Source organism: Aythya ferina (assembly GCF_964211825.1).
Source record: "Aythya ferina genome assembly, chromosome: 1".
NCBI lineage: Eukaryota > Metazoa > Chordata > Aves > Anseriformes > Anatidae > Aythya > Aythya ferina.
This window is the reverse complement of record NC_140296.1, coordinates 15,229,003-15,248,178: the sequence shown is the minus strand read 5'-3', so window position 1 is coordinate 15,248,178 and position 19,176 is coordinate 15,229,003. Positions and strand designations below refer to the sequence as shown.

The 19,176-nt window shown below is 34.8% G+C and overlaps 1 protein-coding gene across 4 annotated transcripts in view; it reads right to left on the bottom strand.

Moving 5' to 3' along the window:
- Nucleotides 1–19,176, bottom strand: part of DYNC2H1 (dynein cytoplasmic 2 heavy chain 1) — a 168,866-nt gene that overhangs the window by 122,439 nt on the left and 27,251 nt on the right. For 3 of the 4 annotated variants that reach the window (XR_014688603.1, XM_084506643.1, XM_084506641.1), the window contains 18 exons: nt 18,618–18,820; nt 17,899–18,081; nt 17,531–17,713; nt 17,146–17,369; nt 16,183–16,298; nt 13,093–13,292; nt 12,171–12,435; nt 11,622–11,829; nt 11,133–11,262; nt 9,571–9,726; nt 7,730–7,989; nt 6,707–6,953; nt 5,688–5,839; nt 4,557–4,701; nt 3,451–3,553; nt 1,783–1,950; nt 1,522–1,646; nt 81–329 (listed from right to left, as the gene is read on the bottom strand). Coding sequence is in view for 3 of the 4 variants with exons in the window: in XM_084506643.1 (XP_084362769.1) it covers nt 81–329; nt 1,522–1,646; nt 1,783–1,950; nt 3,451–3,553; nt 4,557–4,701; nt 5,688–5,839; nt 6,707–6,953; nt 7,730–7,989; nt 9,571–9,726; nt 11,133–11,262; nt 11,622–11,829; nt 12,171–12,435; nt 13,093–13,292; nt 16,183–16,298; nt 17,146–17,369; nt 17,531–17,713; nt 17,899–18,081; nt 18,618–18,820 (3,317 nt within the window). In the remaining variant the exon portion in view is untranslated. The remainder of the gene's footprint in view (nt 1–80; nt 330–1,521; nt 1,647–1,782; nt 1,951–3,450; nt 3,554–4,556; nt 4,702–5,687; nt 5,840–6,706; nt 6,954–7,729; nt 7,990–9,570; nt 9,727–11,132; nt 11,263–11,621; nt 11,830–12,170; nt 12,436–13,092; nt 13,293–16,182; nt 16,299–17,145; nt 17,370–17,530; nt 17,714–17,898; nt 18,082–18,617; nt 18,821–19,176) is intronic. The other variant, XM_084506642.1, reaches the window with a different exon arrangement.

Sequence of the window (19,176 nt, the reverse complement as noted above, 5' to 3'; positions counted from 1 at the left end):
CTGTGTCCCTCAAAATTCCCATATTCTTTTCTAAATACACACTTACAAACCTTCAACTTGTAAGACATTGAGTGACTTACGTATTTAAGATCACTTTTGAACTGCTTCAGCTCATAGCCTCTGGAAATTTTGGGAGTAATTAGAACAGCTCCATGCATATGACTAACTAAAGAGGTAACTGTTCGACGACCTACACCACTCCGTCCTGCCAAAAGAAGTGATCCTCCAGGAAAACTTAGCACTCTGTCCACTCTAGACATATAATTGAGGACTTCTTGGAACAGTAAAACCTCTATCTCTTTTTTGTCTCGCCCATAATGAATAACACCCTATTGAGAACATTAAAAAAAAAAGAAAGAAATGAATTAATTGATAATAAATTAACCAGTAAGATATGAAAGCATCCAATATTTAAAAGTTTAAAGAAGAAGGCCTAAGAGGCCACACTAGTATTTATTACAAATAAATTATTTATATGATAGAATTTATATACCTTGTTTGCCCTTTTCCAGCAATGAATAGATACCATTACCTTAGCAACGGTATCATGCAACACCCCCTGCAATGGTATCTCCTAGTATTCTTTCATGTATTGGAACAGAAATCTACCACTGAATTCATTAGAATTAAATAATGCGTCAGAACAAAGTCTGATCTGTGTCTCTGACTACAGATGAATATTAGCAAAACACAGAACGGTGCTTTAGGCAGCTAATTGCTGTGTAATTGCAGATTATGAATTTTTCTACTCAAATACATTTAATAATGGATCCTAAGATTAAATTCAGGCCTCATTATACTCAGCAAAACTTTATCTTCAACGTATTTGTGGAATTGGATTTAAAAAAAAAAACATACACACACACACAAAAAAACCCTTTGATTACTGTGGCTACTGAACTTTATCATTTCCTATATAGTCTATTGGTCACAAGTTGGCAATTAAGGAGAGGGAGCAGCTTCCCATCTAGAAGACCAGTCCATCAAACACTACTAATATGGGGCAGATGACCTCAAGGGTCTTATGAAAAATCAATCAACCTAGCAGAGGTAACATGTTTGCATTTCCTCATAAGTTTTATTTTTTATACTTTACTGTTTAAAAACATGTGAAATATCCAAACAATGTATTTGTATCTCTTCAAATAGAAATTATGTTTGCAAATCACAAATTCATAAAGAAAACTTTTAATAAAACACTTTAGTACTCAAACAAACTTAAGTGTACATCAGTGTTTCTCAAAATGTTGTCTATCAGACTGCTGTAAATCCTAACAGACAGCAAATGTGACTGACAGCCATTTCTTAAAACAACCTTGCTATAAGATACTACTGCTACCTCCCAGATAGCACCACAGACTCCCTCACTTGACCAAATGTCAGAAATAATTCCTTAACCAAGTCTCCACCCAAGCAGAATCCACCCTAAATCTTATGTCACTTCCTGAAAAAAAAAAAAAAAAACATCTTGGAATCACTGCTATGAATCATTGCTGTGTACATTCTTTAATTTTGTCTCACTTTTTTAATAGTATCTTTCAGGTCTGTTGAGTTTAGTCTGCCAAGTGGTCTCCCATGTGGTGGTAGTGCTTGTCCTGGAGTAGTGAATGCCTCTTGACAAGCTCCCCAAGTTACATAGAAGATATCTGTGAAAACAAAATGAAACACGCTTAAAACATCAGATCCTCAACTGATGCACTATCTAACTTGATTAAGCTAATTTTATTAGGCAATTTCTAATTTAATATTTCAAGCTCATGTAATATACCTCAAATGCTTTACCTGCCATATTGTCCAGAACGTCTGAGCCCCAGTCACTTTGAAACACTTTAATCAAAATATTATCAAATACATGCAGATCTTTCATGCCTACAAGCTTGTCACGGAACAAACGGCATGCTTCATAAGCAATGATTTCCAATACATAGTCTGCAGTTTGTGTAGATGGTCCTACAAAATTTAGATAATGAGAGATATGATTTTATATTTTTTTAAATAATTTTACATTTCTCAAACTCCCATTTCAAAATATGAGATTGAAAATGAGTAAGTGAAATTACATACCAGCAGGAGAGCATCAGTAAGGAATAAGAGAAAGAATGAACACGTTATAAAGTGGTTTTTAATAAAATTTTTGTGTGTCATTACAAGATAAAATGAAAAATATTTTATTAAAGAAAGTTCTCCAGTTTAGTGCCACCATTCTCATGAAAACAAACAATGTGTTGCACACAAAGTAAAAGATAAAATTCCAGGTAATTAAAAAAAAAAAAAAAAAGATAGAGAGACTTTTAAAGGGAAACTGAAAGACTGATAATACACATTAAAATAAAAATAAATCCCCCAAACTGTTTGTATTATAAAATGCCACCAGAGAATACAAAGATCTTCACAGAAGAAGGAAGGTGAGATGTGGTACAGTAAATTACATGCCGTATTGTTCATCACTGAAAAAGCATCAGCATTTGTCACCTTCAGATACAACAATGTAGTTTTTAACAGGCTGAGATTGCCCATTTCTTCCTACCGGTGTAGCTTTTCTGACTTCATCCAAGCTCCATTTATACCATTTGATGATCAAATAAAATAAACAGAACACAAGTATAACATTCTTAGCTCTTTTATATTCTTTAAGCAAGCCCTTTATGTAAATCTTTACTTTAATTAAGGTAAGAGCTAAACTACAGTAAGGAGGAACTGCTCATAACCTAGTAATAATGGTTATTTCAAAGGAAAGACAAAGACGAGACAAATAAGAAGCTCAGGCTGGCTATTTGGAAAAGCACACAAAATTGAATACCTTTCAAAATTTGATGCTTTCCAATTAGAAAAAAAAAAAAAAAAAAAAAAGAACTTTGAGACTGGACTGTAATTATCAAGCATTCCCAAATTGTGAGAATATTTAGGCTTTTATATTGATATTTGTAAGTTTTCATATAAATGATACAGTTTTAAATATGTTTAAGGGTGTTTTTATTCACTTATTAAGTAGGTCATAGATGGCGTGTAGCAGCTGTAGTTCCGGTGACATCACTAGTTCTACACAACCAGCTATAAAAAGAAAAGCATGGGAGGCAAGCCTATGGGAATTCAGAAGACAAGACGTATTCTCAGAAAAAAAATAAATAAATAACTGGGGAATAGGAGGGACACTACAAGATCCTTCAGAAGAAAATGCAAACCCATGCTGCTTACTTCCTTTAATCTACATATAGATGCCACATGTATTTTAATACATCATACTTAAAAAAAAAAATAAAAATCTGTACTACATGTTACAGAATGAATTGTTAGACATTTTTCCTCTCTACTGAATAACAGAGTTTACAGTTTAGAAAAAGTACCACAGGTTTACATGTTGCAAATGAAGTTAACAGTAAGACTAACATCAGTAATATTTTAGGCTATTTTAGAACTGCTGTATCAATGAAAATCAAGTAAATGCCTTACCATCTGTTAAATTGTATCTGAATAAACCAAGTACCCACTGAGTAAGAATACATGGTGTAAAAAGGTAATGACTGTGATCATCAACCGTGAATTTTGCTCGTACCTAAAAAAAAAGGAAGTCATTAAAAAAAAAGTGATATTTTAAAATTTAAAGCACTTGGAAATGTACTTTTCAGTTTTTTTAAAATACCAGGGAAATTAGCCTATTATAGCTACATATTCAGATATCTTATTATTATATTAATATTCATGAATAACAACAATAGAAATTATGTCTTACAGAAATACTGTCTCTTCACCCAGAAAGGGTATTTAAGTTTACAACTGTATCTTTAATGCAAAGAATAACTGCGATCATCACTTATTTGGTGCCAGTATGATGAAATTTAGATTTAGATTTCTTAGAATTCATCAATAATATTATATGAAAATCATGTCAACTGGTGCATGCCAGCCAGTGACTATATCTACATTCCAGTCATAAAGATAGGCTTGGTTTCATGGTTCTTTCTAGATAGGGGCATGCATACATTCTTGGAACATACAGTGAGCAATTACATTCCTCCCCTATCTTCCCCAGTTAGGCTATGCACGTGATTAAGAAAAAGAAGTACTTAAATGTTTTCCTAGGCAGAAGATCCTAAAAAATTAACTGGGAGGATAAAATAAACTTGTGTGCCTAAAAAACAGATTATACAGCCAAAGACAGATGACAAATACACACTTGATGTGTGTAAGGGACTCCACCGTCATATCTCCTATTAGCATTCTTAAAGCTTGTAATGAGCTTGGCTGTTAAAGAACATTATCTCTTGATCCAGTGAGTAGGAAAATAGTATTATCCACATTTTATAAATCAGGAACTGAAAGTGTAGATACTTACCAAAGTCATACAAAGTAAGAGCTCTTACCACTTACTCAGTTTGCCTCTAGTACCTACAAATTTCTTCCAAAAAGTAGCTCTAAGATTGGTATCTCATGAAAAAAACATAAATTTAGATTTTAATACTTATCAACCTCTTTATTCTCTTGTTATAAACCTGATTATTAAAAAATATATTTCTGATTTCTCCATCTCTATGAAAAACAAATTTAAATTTCCATACCTGTTCATATACTTGAACCATAGATCCTGCTAGCTGATGTACTTTTGGTAAAGAACCCCAAACAGGATGATTCTTTAGGTTTTTCTGTAGTACAGGTTCCAAATAGGCACTATAAATAGTTTGCAGTTGGTCTCTCTCTGGATAGCTACATGGAGATAAAAAAAAATAAATTAAAAAATTGCTATGGACTATCATTTTTATTTTCTTTATTAAAAAGATTCAAAATTATACCCACTGTTATGGATATATTTCAATAAATAAGATCTCCATCCAGCAGCTAAGTAACATTATTGCTACCCTTAGACTTTTATAAACACACCTATAAATGTGTTCAGACAAAAAAAAAAAAAAAATCGATTTCTGTAATTCTGTAGCCAAAAAGCACTTTGATAGATGTAGAAAGCACTTTGAAAGAGGCAGAAAGCAGTTTAGTAAAGTAAAATCATCTGATAGGAAACATATTTTAATCATTTCACTACCAACAGGTAGCTACAGATTGCTCCTTAAGTGGTTTCTAATGCAGAGATACCAAACAACACCAAATCATAGAATCACAGAATGGTTTGGGTTGGAAGGGGCCTTAAAGATCATCTAATTGCAACCCCCCTGCCATGGACAGGGACCCCATACAACCTGGCCTTCAACACTTCTCTGTGCAATCTGAAACAGATTGCACAGAGGGTGCCTCACCACCCTCTGACTAATGAATATCTTCCTTATATCTAGTCTAAATCTTTTTTAGTCTAGGCCCTCTTTAAATATCAGAAGGCTGCTATAAGGTATCCCTGGAGCTTTCTCTTCTCTAAGCTAAATAATCCCAACTCTCAGCCTGTCTTTGGAGGTATTCTAGACCTCTGATCATCTCAGTGGCTCTCCTCTGGACCTGCTTTAACAGGTCCATGTCTTTCTTATATTGAGGACCCCAGAGCTCAATGCAGTGCTCCAAGCAGAGTCTCGCAATAGCAGAGTAGATGGAGAGAGTCACTTTCTTCAAACTATGAAGAACCCAAAATGTTAGAAAAGATAAAAGACTAGAACAGCCACATCCTCATAAAGAGTAAATTCAGCAAGGCCCCGTGAACAGAGGTTGTATCTAAGTTCTGAAAGTCAAACCTACTTTCTCATACTTACTCAACTGCACAAAGGCGAACTATAGAAGTAAATCTGGAGGTAAGTTTATTTCTTCCTAATGTCCCTCCAGCAGTCATGGAACCCACAATCTGGATGTTTTCTAAACCAACCCATTCCAGATTTTCATCGTAGAATCCTTGATATGTCAGAACCTTTCATAATTACATAAGCATTTTATTAAAAGAAAGTCAACAGCATAACTTACAAAAAATATTTAGTGACAAGTATACCATTGTTATTACATTATTACATTCTTAACTGTCAGTGGTATGTTCAGTACTGTCATCTTTTTCGATAATAGAGTCTGAAATGTAAATTCTTTACCAATTATAAAATCCTGTAGAGAAAAATGAGTCACGTGCTGTGAGGTCAAGGGAAAAGTCAGTATTGGCTAAAATTGTCCATAATTACTTGGTAACTCTCCACAGAGAAAAGCATCGAACATAAGGTACAAATACAGGTTTTCTGTCTTTAGTAGGAGATTAGAAAGTTTATTGGTGGTAAGAAGGCATTAAGTGAAACCTTACTCCAGCCAGATCTTCAGTATTGGAAGGTTTTATGTCTAAAAGTATACTAGAAAGAAACATATCCAGAAAGGAAATGGATGACACACATGGGTTATTCCATACTAGGCATTCAAAGAAATGTGGAGGAAAAGAAAGGGAATGTGATAAGCAGGAAAAGATATAAAAATCCAGATAAAATTGTTTTTAAATGTTTCATTTGAACTTCCACTTTATCCTGACCAAAGTATTATGTCACATAAAAAACTTACATTGTTGAGCATTGTTTACGTTATAACTCGCTGAGGTAAGCACTGTATTGTTTACGCATAAGCCCAACATAAATGGTATTCTATTTCCTGCTGATATATACTTATTCTATCCGTGTACAAATAAAAATAACGTCAATACAGATGCAGGATGCTAACTCTGAAAATAATCAATGTAGCTACCTACACTAAACTATTTACAGTATACTTAGATCTCTTAATAAATAACAAAGACCAAAGGGTTTACCTGCTGCAGAAAAGCCACGAGAGTTATAGTTCCCCATTTATCAGGTTTGGGTAGATTGATATCCTTTAAATACAAGACAAGCCTTTCACAGTCCTTTGGTCTGAATACTCGTCCAGTGTTTGTACTGATTACAATGCAAGTTTGACTGAGTTTTTGTACAAGATGTTGAGAGGTAGTTTGTGCACTGCAGTGAATGGTAGCAATCTGAGTGGATCGGAGTTGAGAAAATGCGTAACGAAGCAGCATCCTAAAATAACAAATATGTACATACATGTAAGCATAAATAATACATAAATGCATTAAAATACTGGGTAACCAAATATAGTTTACAGCTTTTGAATTAAAATGAATATACCACATACTATATTAATATTAGAGGTGCTGCATGAGGTTTGCTGAATTAAATATTCTTGCCTTTTAAATGGTATAATTTTCCGTTCAAGAAAACTAAATTAAAGCAGAATATACAGCTACACAAAATAAATATCTAGTCTAAATACCTTGTATATATTGATCCAACCCATCTAAATAAGAAACCTAAAATAGGCAACAGAATGAGTTCAATTCAGTTGCCTACACACAGGCACCTAGATGAGACCAGGTTATCTCATGTGCTTTTCAGTTGTTGCCCCATGTTACAGGTGTTTTAAAAGGTCCTGTTTCACATTTAGAAGTCTCATGCAGATGTCTTAGCTACACAGTGGCAGCTTGAGCTTTCCCTGAATTTATCTATTTGCCACGATAGAAGATTTCATTTCATTGATAAATGATAAATAAATGATATTCTGTAACTAAAAAATAGAAAAAAAATACAACATATCAACAAAACCATTAATACAGCATATAAACATGATAAACCATTAATAACTAAGTAATAAAAATAATTAATGAATAACTAAAATTTAAATAATTAAAGCCATTAATACAACATATACAGCATGATAAACCCATTAATACAACATATTACAAACTTTTTTAAACAGGTAGTGGTATATTTTGCTTAAAATAGCAATTTTTTTTTACCCCTTTCCACATCCTTCAGGACCGACAAGAAGAAATGGTTCCTTATTGTTCAAGTCTAGCCAGGGTCTAAAGTAATCTAACCCCCTCTGCATGTCAGGGGTTTGGATGACAGGAAGTGTTTGAAGATTACTGAAATTATCAGCTGTTAAATTTTCATTTTTCTTCAGCTGATATAGCATTAGTTGTCCAGTGTCGGTGTCATAATATGTGTCCAGGGGCTTCCTTGGATTTGGAGGAGATTCTTGTGCCCAAGTGAATATCTTTAAATAAAATAAAATTAAGTAAAATAAGGTTTCTGTTAATTCCATATTCCAAATGACAAGAGCAACAATTTGAAATTCATATAAAGAATGTATGAATAATAACTGTATAAAAACAAGCATTTCATTAATCCATTTTATAATTTTAAGGCTGTTTTTGAAACTGAATTCAATCATATTATGCATGCTTTATGATGAAGACCTTAATGAAACAGTAATATATTCTCTTCCACATATTTCTTTTTTTGGAAATATAAAGAGAATCATCAACTCATTGAAATCTAAAGATATAAAATAAAGTGTATTTAGCAAACCTTTATATAAACTTTTTATTATTATTACCACAGAATCACAGAATTGTCTAGGTTGGAAGAGACCTCAAGATCGTCGAGTCCAACCTCTGACCTAACACTAACAAGTCCTCCACTAAACCATATTTCTAAGTTCAACATCTAAACGTCCTTTAAAGACCTCCAGGGATGGTGACTCCACCACTTCCCTGGGCAGCCCATTCCAATGCCTAACAACCCTCTCAGTAAATAAGTTCTTCCTTATATCCAACCTAAAACACCCCTGGCGCAACTGGAGCACACTGCTGGCTCATATTAAGCCGACTATCCACCATCACTCCCAGGTCCTTCTCTGCCTGGCAACTTTCCAACCACTCATCTCCCAGCCTGTAGCTCTGCTTGGGGTTATTGCTCTCCAGGTGCAGGACCTGGCACTTGGCCTTGTTGAACTTCATACAGTTGGCCTCAGCCCATCAGTCCAGCCTATCCAGATGCTCCTGCAGAGCCTTCCTACCCTTGAGCAGATCGACACACGCACCTAAACTGGTGTCATCTGCACCTAACTTGGTGTCATCTGCTTATTAGGCAACATTCATAACAATAAGATAACAAACAAGATAATTCATTCCCATGCAGGAACAGCTAATTCCAGAAGCTGAGTCCATCCTTGACCATCTGCCCTGCATGTAAGTTACAAGCTCTCTTTTGGAAATAAGTATTTTGTTCTTTCCAACACAAAATCCAAGTGTGGTTGTGGATATAACTCTCTCTGGAGACAGCCTTATGTCAGCACTATACAAAACTATGTATGCCACATAGTTTTCCAGCACCTGTGCCCTCAAGTGTGCAAAGACAGAACCATACCCCAGTGCATATAATCTCAAAGTAATGCTTGTAAGAGCACATCCCTGGTAAGGTGCAAAGCCCCCGTGTTATTATTTCACATATCATGAGCACACACACACACACAAAACACAAAATATATGTGTTAGAGATACAGTAAACACAATGTGGACCCTAGACAGTTCTTGCACAAGACAGTATGGACAGAGACTGTTCTGTATGACTTGGTGCTGCACCAAAGGATTGCTGTCTCGGCTTGGTGAACTTAGCAGGGACACACAAAACATTTATTTACTTCTGAGCTACTTCCCTATAAACAACACAGACTGCAAAGAAATTATAGCATAGATATTCTATTGTTACAAATTTTCATTGTCAGCAGACAGAAAATCACTATTGCTTTTAACTGTACTGAGAATTTTTTGATAAACTTGCTGAAAAAGATTACCTCTTTTGCAAATTCTTGCCGTGACCTCATGTTGAGATTGCCACCAAGACCCCGTAACAAGTTAATGATAAACTGTCCACGATCAGTACACCCACGAAGATGAGAAAGTCCATTCATCACAGTTCCAACCAAACTTGTTTCTACCACAAAGTCATTCTGTAAATAGCAAGTTGTAGTAGATTTAAGCATACTCCTATTAATAAATGTGATGTTTTACTGTCAAACTACCCCTCATTGCCCAATGACTCTTCCAGAAATGATCCCAACCCTGCTCTTCTAGAGAATTCACCTGATGTGAAATTACTTTTAAACACTGATTTGTAAATTTTAATTCCATATTTAATTTCATATTTAATTATGTATTGATATAATATACTAATCAGAATTTTCCTATGGATTTTGAGACTCTATAAGAAACCAATATAACTGTATACCAGAAATCTCTCTCATGAATACATTCTTTATGGATTTTGTTATTTAGCACCACAGGATTTGCAGCCTCAAGATCAATATAATGTTTTTGTTGGTATCCAGCTGAAGATACCTTTAAAGTAGAAAAACATCCATTGGTGAAAGAACCTAGAGGGAAAGTAGCATTTAAAAAACAACAGGACCATCTATGTTGCCTAAGATGACATAATGCAGGTGTCCCAAATACCAGATTACTGGCTACAACAGTGGGGATTTCTCCTTAATAATATCGTGTGCACCATAAAACATTTGATCAATACAAATACAACTCCTTATTATGAAGGGGAGGCAGTGAAGGATCTAGACTCTTCAGAAAAAAATATAGCACATATAGAACAATTATCCTGGTGCATGTCCTCGCATCACAGAATCCAGATAATGTACAAGGTTTTGGACGAAATCAAATTAAATACACCCTTAATGAAAATCCTTGTTTACACTGTAATTGCAAATTACCTTCTGCCTATTAAAACCTCTTCCAGTCAAAGTTTTGAGTAGAATTTTAGAGAGCTGATGTTATATACTTAAATGCAGGACAGGTTATTGGGAGCTGTGAAGATACAGCATTCTGAACAATCAGACTACTTTTTTAGATATCCCTCTATCAACCTTTTTAGGTGTCTAACTTTATATTGTCCCCTAATCCATAGCTATGCAATGTTTCAAATTTCAGGTTTTGTTGTTGTTGTTGTTGTGACAGACAAGTTTAGAAAAAAATTCTTTAAGATTTTTCTTTTTTTTAGTTTAGACATTCATATCTTTCATATATTTGAAAACATACAAATAAAAGTCTGATGCAGAAATTTGAAGACAGATATTTAAGTTTCACAGGAATAGATGAATTTAACCAGTTACAGTTGTATTAAACGTTTCAAAAATTTAAATACGACAATCAGGTGTTAGAAACTCACAGAGACTAGAATGGTTACAGTACTAATCTTATTAAGAAAACAGCCAGCAAAAAAGCACTGTTGTGTTTGTTTTTTTTTTAACTTTAAATTTAAGAATATGAATGATCTTGTCAGCATTAAACTTCATAGATGTATCACCTTCACAGAAGCTGAAAAATGATCAAGCATTCAGTTACCAACCTGCTTCACAACCCAGTTTAAAGCCTTTTCAAAATAGTCTCCAATCCAGTTTTCAAGATTGTATCTGTATTCTTCATGCTGACTTCTTAGCCAAGACTTTATGAGAGAATTAAGATCTATATCTTCATCACTAAATCCAAGCAAAAAAAGAAGATTCAAACAAACACAGTATTTCCACATCTTCACATAGACAAGTTCAAATGTAACAACAAAATTCCAGGAAAAGTTCAGGAAAGGAAAACTTCCAACCAATATTTTGGGTTTCCAAGGGTCACACACAGTGTTTCTCATTCGACAAGTATGATTTATTAGCCAAAATGTTTTAACAGCACAGCTTAGAAGGGGCATGCAACCTAAAACAAATTCTCCCAGTGATTTGCTTTTAAGTGCACAGGAGTAATTCAATTATTCCATACTGTTTAGACTACCTTTCTATAAAATTTAAGAATATTTGTTTACTTTAAGAGTATGCAATACTCTGTGACTTACCTTAGAAAGATCATTCCCATTCGAGATATTGTAGCAGGAGAAGCACAGCTAAGATCATGAGTCTCAAATATAAAGTTGACATTTGAGCCAAACTGAATTCTTTCCCCACTAGGCATAGTCAACAATTTGTTGTCATCCAAAACAGAATTCAAGGATTCAATCCATTCAGGATCAATATCACCATCACAAATTATCCATGAAGTAGTATCTATTTCCAGACACAAAAATAAAATATCAAACCCAAGTAAAATTCTTAGGGAATACTGTCCTGGCTATTCTAACATTATTTCTTACTCTTCCTTCATTATAACTTTAAGCTCTTTAAAGATATTCCTCACATTACCTTCTAATGTCTAATTTTGCTTTCTTGTCATAAAAGCTAGAAAGTGCACACCAGTGTCTGTTCTCCAGTAAACTGTCACCAAAAGTTTTACTTAACTTACAACATCCACAAATTATTAATAACATAATGTAAAAATTTAACTGAAAATAAACAAACAATTTCAGTAAATTAAGCACAATGATCCATATACTCCCTCATAAACATACCTCGGGGTTCTCGTACCACTTGTCGAGCACTATTTGTGAGCACACCATCAGACCACTCCCTTGTATCCACATCAATATGGCCTAGCAACTGATGACGAGGCATAGCTTTTGGATTCATAGTATACTGTTTCACTACTTTGCCGATTTTACCAAGTGCTGTCTTTAACATCCGCCAAAGTGTTGATTTACCTGCACCACTTGGACCTACAATAACTACACCCATTCTTTGACGTAGTTGTTCATATAATTCCAAAGCCTTCTTGATCTAGATAATAAAAGAAATAAAGGTTATGTAAAGTAGTATAGCTAAACCAATCCCATACTTTTTTCATGTTTTTCCAATATATTTTGCAGTCACTTTCTTTCTATAATCTTGAAATAATAGGTATTCATGGGCGTAGTTCAAATTCTGATACCTAAAAGCAGCAAGAAACTTACTTTGAACATTAGAAGCATTTCACTGAATTACTAATATGAAAATATCAGCACTCTTTGGATACTAATTTTTCCTGAAAAAAAAAAAAAACTTTCACAAAACTTTAGCTAGCTTGAAATAAATAGATAAATAAATATAGCTGAGATAAAGAAATGATTGATAAAAAAAACGTTCACATATTTAATTCTTTCACTGTCCAAAACATTCATAGGAATTTCTACATGGCTTGAACAAAACTGTGTATCACATGTTCACATCTTTAAGTTTTCTTGCACTGTTTTTCATTCAGTTACACAACAAATCTCATTCTTCAGCCATACAGATCTGATTTATACAGATAAAAACAATTTAACTTTCAGTTATTCTTTTTGCTTTTTTTAAATAAAAGATTTCATTCAAAAGTAGAAAGAAATGAAACAAATGTAATACTCATTAGTCCTAATTCTGAATAACTAGTTTTGTTTTGCTGTTGTGGTTGATGTTTACCTGAGTGCTTATAATTTCCAGGTGTGCTTCTTCAAAGACTTGTTTCAAAGTTGTAGTTAACTTGACATACTCCACATCTTTGAAGTCAATGCCAGGGAAGACATCTTTAACCAGTGCATCAAATCGTGCACAGTCTGCAAACGTAAGCTTTGACATGGTATTAAGCCGCAAAGCTTGAACCACCATGTGACTTTCATTAACTGGAAATAAAAAGAAGTAAGTCAGATTAATTTAAACAGCTTTTTGTTTGTTTGTTTGCTTTCAACATATCAGTGTCTGAACCCGTACAGCTAACACACTGAAGGCAAAATCACAGTGGAGACTACAATCCAGTCTTTGTAACACTCTACATGAAAGTTAAATGAGTGAGTGCCACACTGTAAGCATCATAAGTATCATATGCTGACAAGTGCATTCTGTGCAGACAGGAGATGGTTATGATACTGCCTAGATATTACGTAATAGCATAATAATTAAAGCAGCACTAAAAACAGCAGTGCACAATAGCCTACTTGTTAAAGGATTCATGTAAGAAATGAAGGACCTGGATTTTAGATCTTCCTCTGCCAGAGGCAGTTTGAAGTCACATCTCTCAAGTGCATCCTAATTATCTACAAATACTCCAGAACTGAACACTCTCCACAACTCCTCTCAAATCTGAAGTACCATGGACATGTAAATGTTTTGGGACTAGAAGAACAGCCACAAGAAAGCTTTATTCTGCCAGAAAAATAACAATTTTCATAACAGGAAAGGCACAGGGCTCTCACCTCTGTTTTTTGCTTTTCTAATGAAATTACTTTCTCGTGTAAAATGTCTCTTTGTAGAGAGTGGGATTAGAAAATACAGGTGAAAGTCACCCTTTGTTTCTGCCCTCCTGAAAGCATGATTGCCCTAAAGAAAGAATGCACTCTAACCTAAACTCAACCCAAGGGACAGAAAGTGTCTGTTCCCTAATATCCCTTTCCTCTGTGTCTTTCCCCAAAATGTTCTGGAAATAGGCAAATTTTCTTAAGTTCTTAATGTCAAGATTTTTTTATTTATCACAGTATTTAGAAAATTTGCCTATAGAAATATTTGCAATTAAAATGTTGTCCAGGATGAAGAAGCTTGAACTTCCAAATCCTGGAAGAATATACTAGTTCTCAGACTCCAGAACATTTTGGGGAAAGACAGCAAAGCAAGCAGTACAAAATTTAAGCAATGCTTAAGGGCATGGCCAAGATTCTGATATGTTAAATGATTCTGGCTGAACAACACAAGTAAACATAAAGAAAAAGGAAATTCCATTTGACAGAAATACTTTAAGTTTCTGAAGCAAAGACATGAAATTAAACAAAAAAAATCTGGGTCTATATCATAAACAAAATCTATCCAATTTGCCTCTCATGGAGATTATTGAAAATTATAACTTAAACTAAACAAATTTCAGGAAATTTCACATTTCTAAACATGAAGCTAAGAAAAAAGTTATAGAAAGGAACATTGATAAAAATGTATCCTAAAACACATCATTGGTAATCCTTTAGCAGATCCAAGCTGAAGTCAATTACAAATTGTTTACCACGCACTGTCAAACTAGTTGTCATGGCAAGATTTGTAAATCAAAGCTGTCTAAAAACTACTAGTATAGGCTGGACAAACACCCTCAGTAAATTTGCAGATTACACCAAGTTAGGTGCGTGTGTTGATCTGCTCGAAGGTAGGAAGGCTCTGCAGGAGCATCTGGATAGGCTGGACTGATGGGCTGAGGCCAACTGTATGAAGTTCAACAAGGCCAAGTGCCGGGTCCTGCACCTGGAGCACAATAACCCCAAGCAGAGCTACAGGCTGGGAGATGAGTGGTTGGAAAGTTGCCTGGCGGAGAAGGACCTGGGAGTGATGGTTGATAGTTGGCTGAATATGAGCCAGCAGTGTGCTCAGGTGGCCAAGAAGGCCAACAGCATCCTGGCTTGCATAAGAAGCAGTGTGGCCAGCAGGGCTAGATTGTCCCCCTGTACTCAGCTCTGGTGAAGCTACACCTCGAGTACTGTATTCAGTTTTGGGCCCCTCGCTACGAGAAGGACATCGAGGTGCTTGAGCGAGTCCAGAGAAGGGCAACAAAGCTGGTGAGAGGTCTGGAGAACAAGTCTTATGAGGAGTGGCCAAGGAAGTTGGGGTTGTTCAGCCTGGAGGAAGCTCAGGGGCGACTTTATCGCTCTCTACAGGTACCTTAAAGGAGGCTGTAGCAAGGTGGGGGTTGGTCTGTTCTCCCATGTGCCTGGTGACAGGACAAGGGGGAATAGGCTACAGTTACACCAGGGGAGGTTTGATATTAGGAAGAACTTCTTTACTGAAAAGGTTGTTAGGCATTGGAATGGGCTGCCCGGGGAAGTGGTTGAGTCACCATCCCTGGAGGTCTTTAAAAGACGTTCAGATGTAGTGCTTAGTGATATGGTTTAGTGGAGGACTATGGTTTAGTGTTAGGTCAGAGGTTGGACTAGGTGATCTTGGAGGTCTCTTCCAACCTAGATGATTCTGTGATTCTGTAAAATGCTCATCCACCTTACATTCTTAATTACCACACATTTAACACCCAAACAACAATAAATAACAAAAAATCTAAAAAATATACAATGTTACAGTCTAATCCAATACTTTCTGCTATTTCTATCTGCCCTTGTATCTACTACTGTCTACCAATCTGCACCCAAGTAATATGATCCTTATTTTTTGCCATGTGACAATTACAGCTAACCTCAAATAAAATCAGAATGGTCCAATGACTGATGAATAACGACAGCATCAGAGGATCAACACTCCTGACCTAAGCAAAGTGAAAACAATAGTTTCTGAGAATTGTTTAGAATCATCCCAGAAAAAAAAATTATCTAACTATATCCTTCTCAAATAAAAGCTCAATCTAGAATATGACATCAGTCTTTTGTAATCTCCTGACAAAGAAAGACTTTCATAGGTGTTTTTTTCCTTGCTAAATACCTTCTAGATCCAAGCCATGACTTCTAAAAACTTCAGTGATCAAGTAAGATATAGAGAGTGGTATCTGTACAACATCCTAAATAATTTTAAGTTTGACATTGTCAATCTTACTTTCTTGCTTTACTTCACTTTTCTTCAGCTGACGAAGAAGACTGCCACAGCCTCTCAGAACAGTCTTCAGTGCTCGTAAACCCCAATCATAGTGCTGCTGTGGTGTCAGAAGCTCCCTAAATTTAAAAACATAAATGTTGTAACAATCATTAGGCAACAGCACTGGAATATTTTCTTTTATGGCCAATTACTATGCTCACAACATGGTTTTGGGCAAAAGAAAAATAAATGAATATCTGTTGCACTATCTGTAATGCATTTCAGAGATATACATGTAAGTAATGTTACCCTAAAATCTTCAGAGAGAGCATATCTAGCAGCTAATGTATTATTATCTCTAGCAGCATTAACTAAAACCTCCAGTAGTTTATAAATTTCTTCTCTCTAATGTGCATACTTATAACCAAATAGTCACTTGCATTTCAACTACTTCAATAATCAAAATACACAACACTTAATCATGCAGTCATGTGATTATATTCATATTTCATGAGGGCAATAGGGAATCAGTACTTTATCACCTTGAGATTTTTATGCATTGAGATTTTAATGCTATTTAAAAGTCCATTTAAAATGCTATTTTCGTACCTTAATTCCCAATATATTGCAATATTTTTATTCTAAAAGTCTTTTAAAGTAGTAGCTACAGAGCTTTGCACGGAACACCACTCAGATTTAAGGGCTGTATTGAAAGTAAAAGTTCATATGATTCCAAACCTGCACTTTTATGGCTAGCTTTGTTTCTGACACATAGCTTTCCGCAATTTCTAAGTCATAAAATATTACAGAAAATTAAAATAAATTATGTGTAGATTGTATCCCTACAGTCATGATTTGGCATATACTAGACAGAGAAGAAACAGCATTTCAGGAAAATAGCCATAACAACTGATGCAAAAATAAAAGCAGTATGGAACAGAACTACAAACATGCTAAGAAAAAAAATAAATAAAACATGCTTACCTTGCTAGATTAAAAATAGCCACTAATTTTCTACCAAGTGTTTTAGCATCCTTAAAGCCCTCTGAATATAAAATCACTTCTGCTATGAGTTCGTTGTCTGGATGAGTCATAGCTACTGGCCTAAAAAGTTGTTTGAGGTTATCAGGCAGTTTTTGTCTTCCTCCATAACCTTTTCCAGCAGGATTCATAGTGATAAAAATTCCAGAATTATGATCCATTTCAACCTGGCATTAGACATGCAAATGTAGTAGTATATTGTCACAAGAAAGCATCGAGAAATGTTGGTTGTACTATGTTTAGTTACGCTAGCCATCTTTAGGTTAGTAGAGACCCAGTTCCTTAAAGACTGTTTTTAAAAGAAAACAATAAGTAAGTTTTGATGTACCTTTTTGCCAAGCAATTCACATGAAGGACTATGTTTCTTCAAGGCATGTTGAATTGTCTGAATCTGCATGGATACTGCAGATAGTACAGCTTCTTCAAGTCTATTGAATTCATCAAAACAGCCCCAGGCTCCACACTTCACTAAACCCACAAATATGCGCCCCATTGACTTCACATCAATGCCCTTAAAATTAAAAAGAATACTATTAAAATTTAAATAACAAAAAAATAATAGAAGACTGTTCTCCCAACTATTAAAAAAAAAGAGTCAAAAGGAACCTGACAAATTATTATTTTTAGAATGTAATATTGTACTATGAAGTAAGTGAATAGATATCCATTTACTAAATCATGCAGGACTATATTCACCTCATCACAATTAAAGACTAATACTTGTCTTCCAAGAAGTCCACCCAAGGCCTTTACTGATTCTGTCTTTCCAGTTCCAGCTGGACCATAAGGATTTCCTCCAAGGCCCATCTTCATGGCCTGAGTAAGAGTTAGGTAACATTTATCTGTCAAAGGTGTATAAACAAGTTTTGGGGAATTACCCTGCAGAAACAAAAAAAAAATATATGGATTGGAGCACAGAAATTAGTTAAGATGTAATTTCATTAATTTCATCTGTTAAAAAAATAATTTGAAAACAGATAAACAGATAGCACAGTTGCCAAGATTATCTCTAAGTATATGCATTTGTTCACAGTTATGAAGTTCTCTGAAGTTCTCCTGACATTATATAAAATGTCAAAGCATTATGCTTTTTTTTTTTTTTTTTTTTAGAATTACAGAAAGTGTATTTAAAAGAGGATGAAAAATGGGTCAAATCAAATGTATCTATGTATCTGCACTTTAAACAAAGTAACAAGCATATTAGAAAGTATTTACATGATATTGTATTGGAGATGCTTTTCACACCACCGTTACATTTACCCCATCAATATCAAGAGCTAAAAATGGCCACTATGGACACAACAAAGTTGAAACAAATATGGCAACAGTTGGAAGGCAACTAGCAGCATGTGTGAAATGAGAAAGTTTGTGGTACCTATTTAAAAGCCACCAAACAAAAATTAAGAATACCACACCTGATATTCGTAAGTATATTGGAGTTCAGCATCTACCATCTGTACATAACATTTTTGGTCTTTCATATAAAATCTCAGCTGTTTTTTCCAAGCCCAGTCTTCAGCACTGTGAACCTGAGCTTGATTTAGCTGCTTCACCAAATCAATGTTATGAATAATATCAAGAATCAAAGCTTTCAGCTTGAGCTCAAGGATCCCCGATTCTGCCAACAACCACAAAAGAAGGAAAAAAAAATCATAACAGTGTACTAAGGAAGATACATTAGGCATTCTCAAGTGCATTGGGCTGCTTTCTATTACCAACTGATTTTATTCAGATCTTGTTTCAATTATACATAGAAAGATTATTTATCAGCATAAAATGAGATCCTGACAGAAGAAGAGAATCATCATATGACTTCACTTGATAGACAGGTGACTATCCTAATCCACATGATTTTTGTCTGCCTCTATGCTCAACAGAGATAGAAGCTTTTCCAGAAAGCAGTTTATTCCAGAAGTGTTTTCAGCTATGTCCTCTTTAGTAACGAGTGAGCACAATCTGTTAAGTGATATGCTG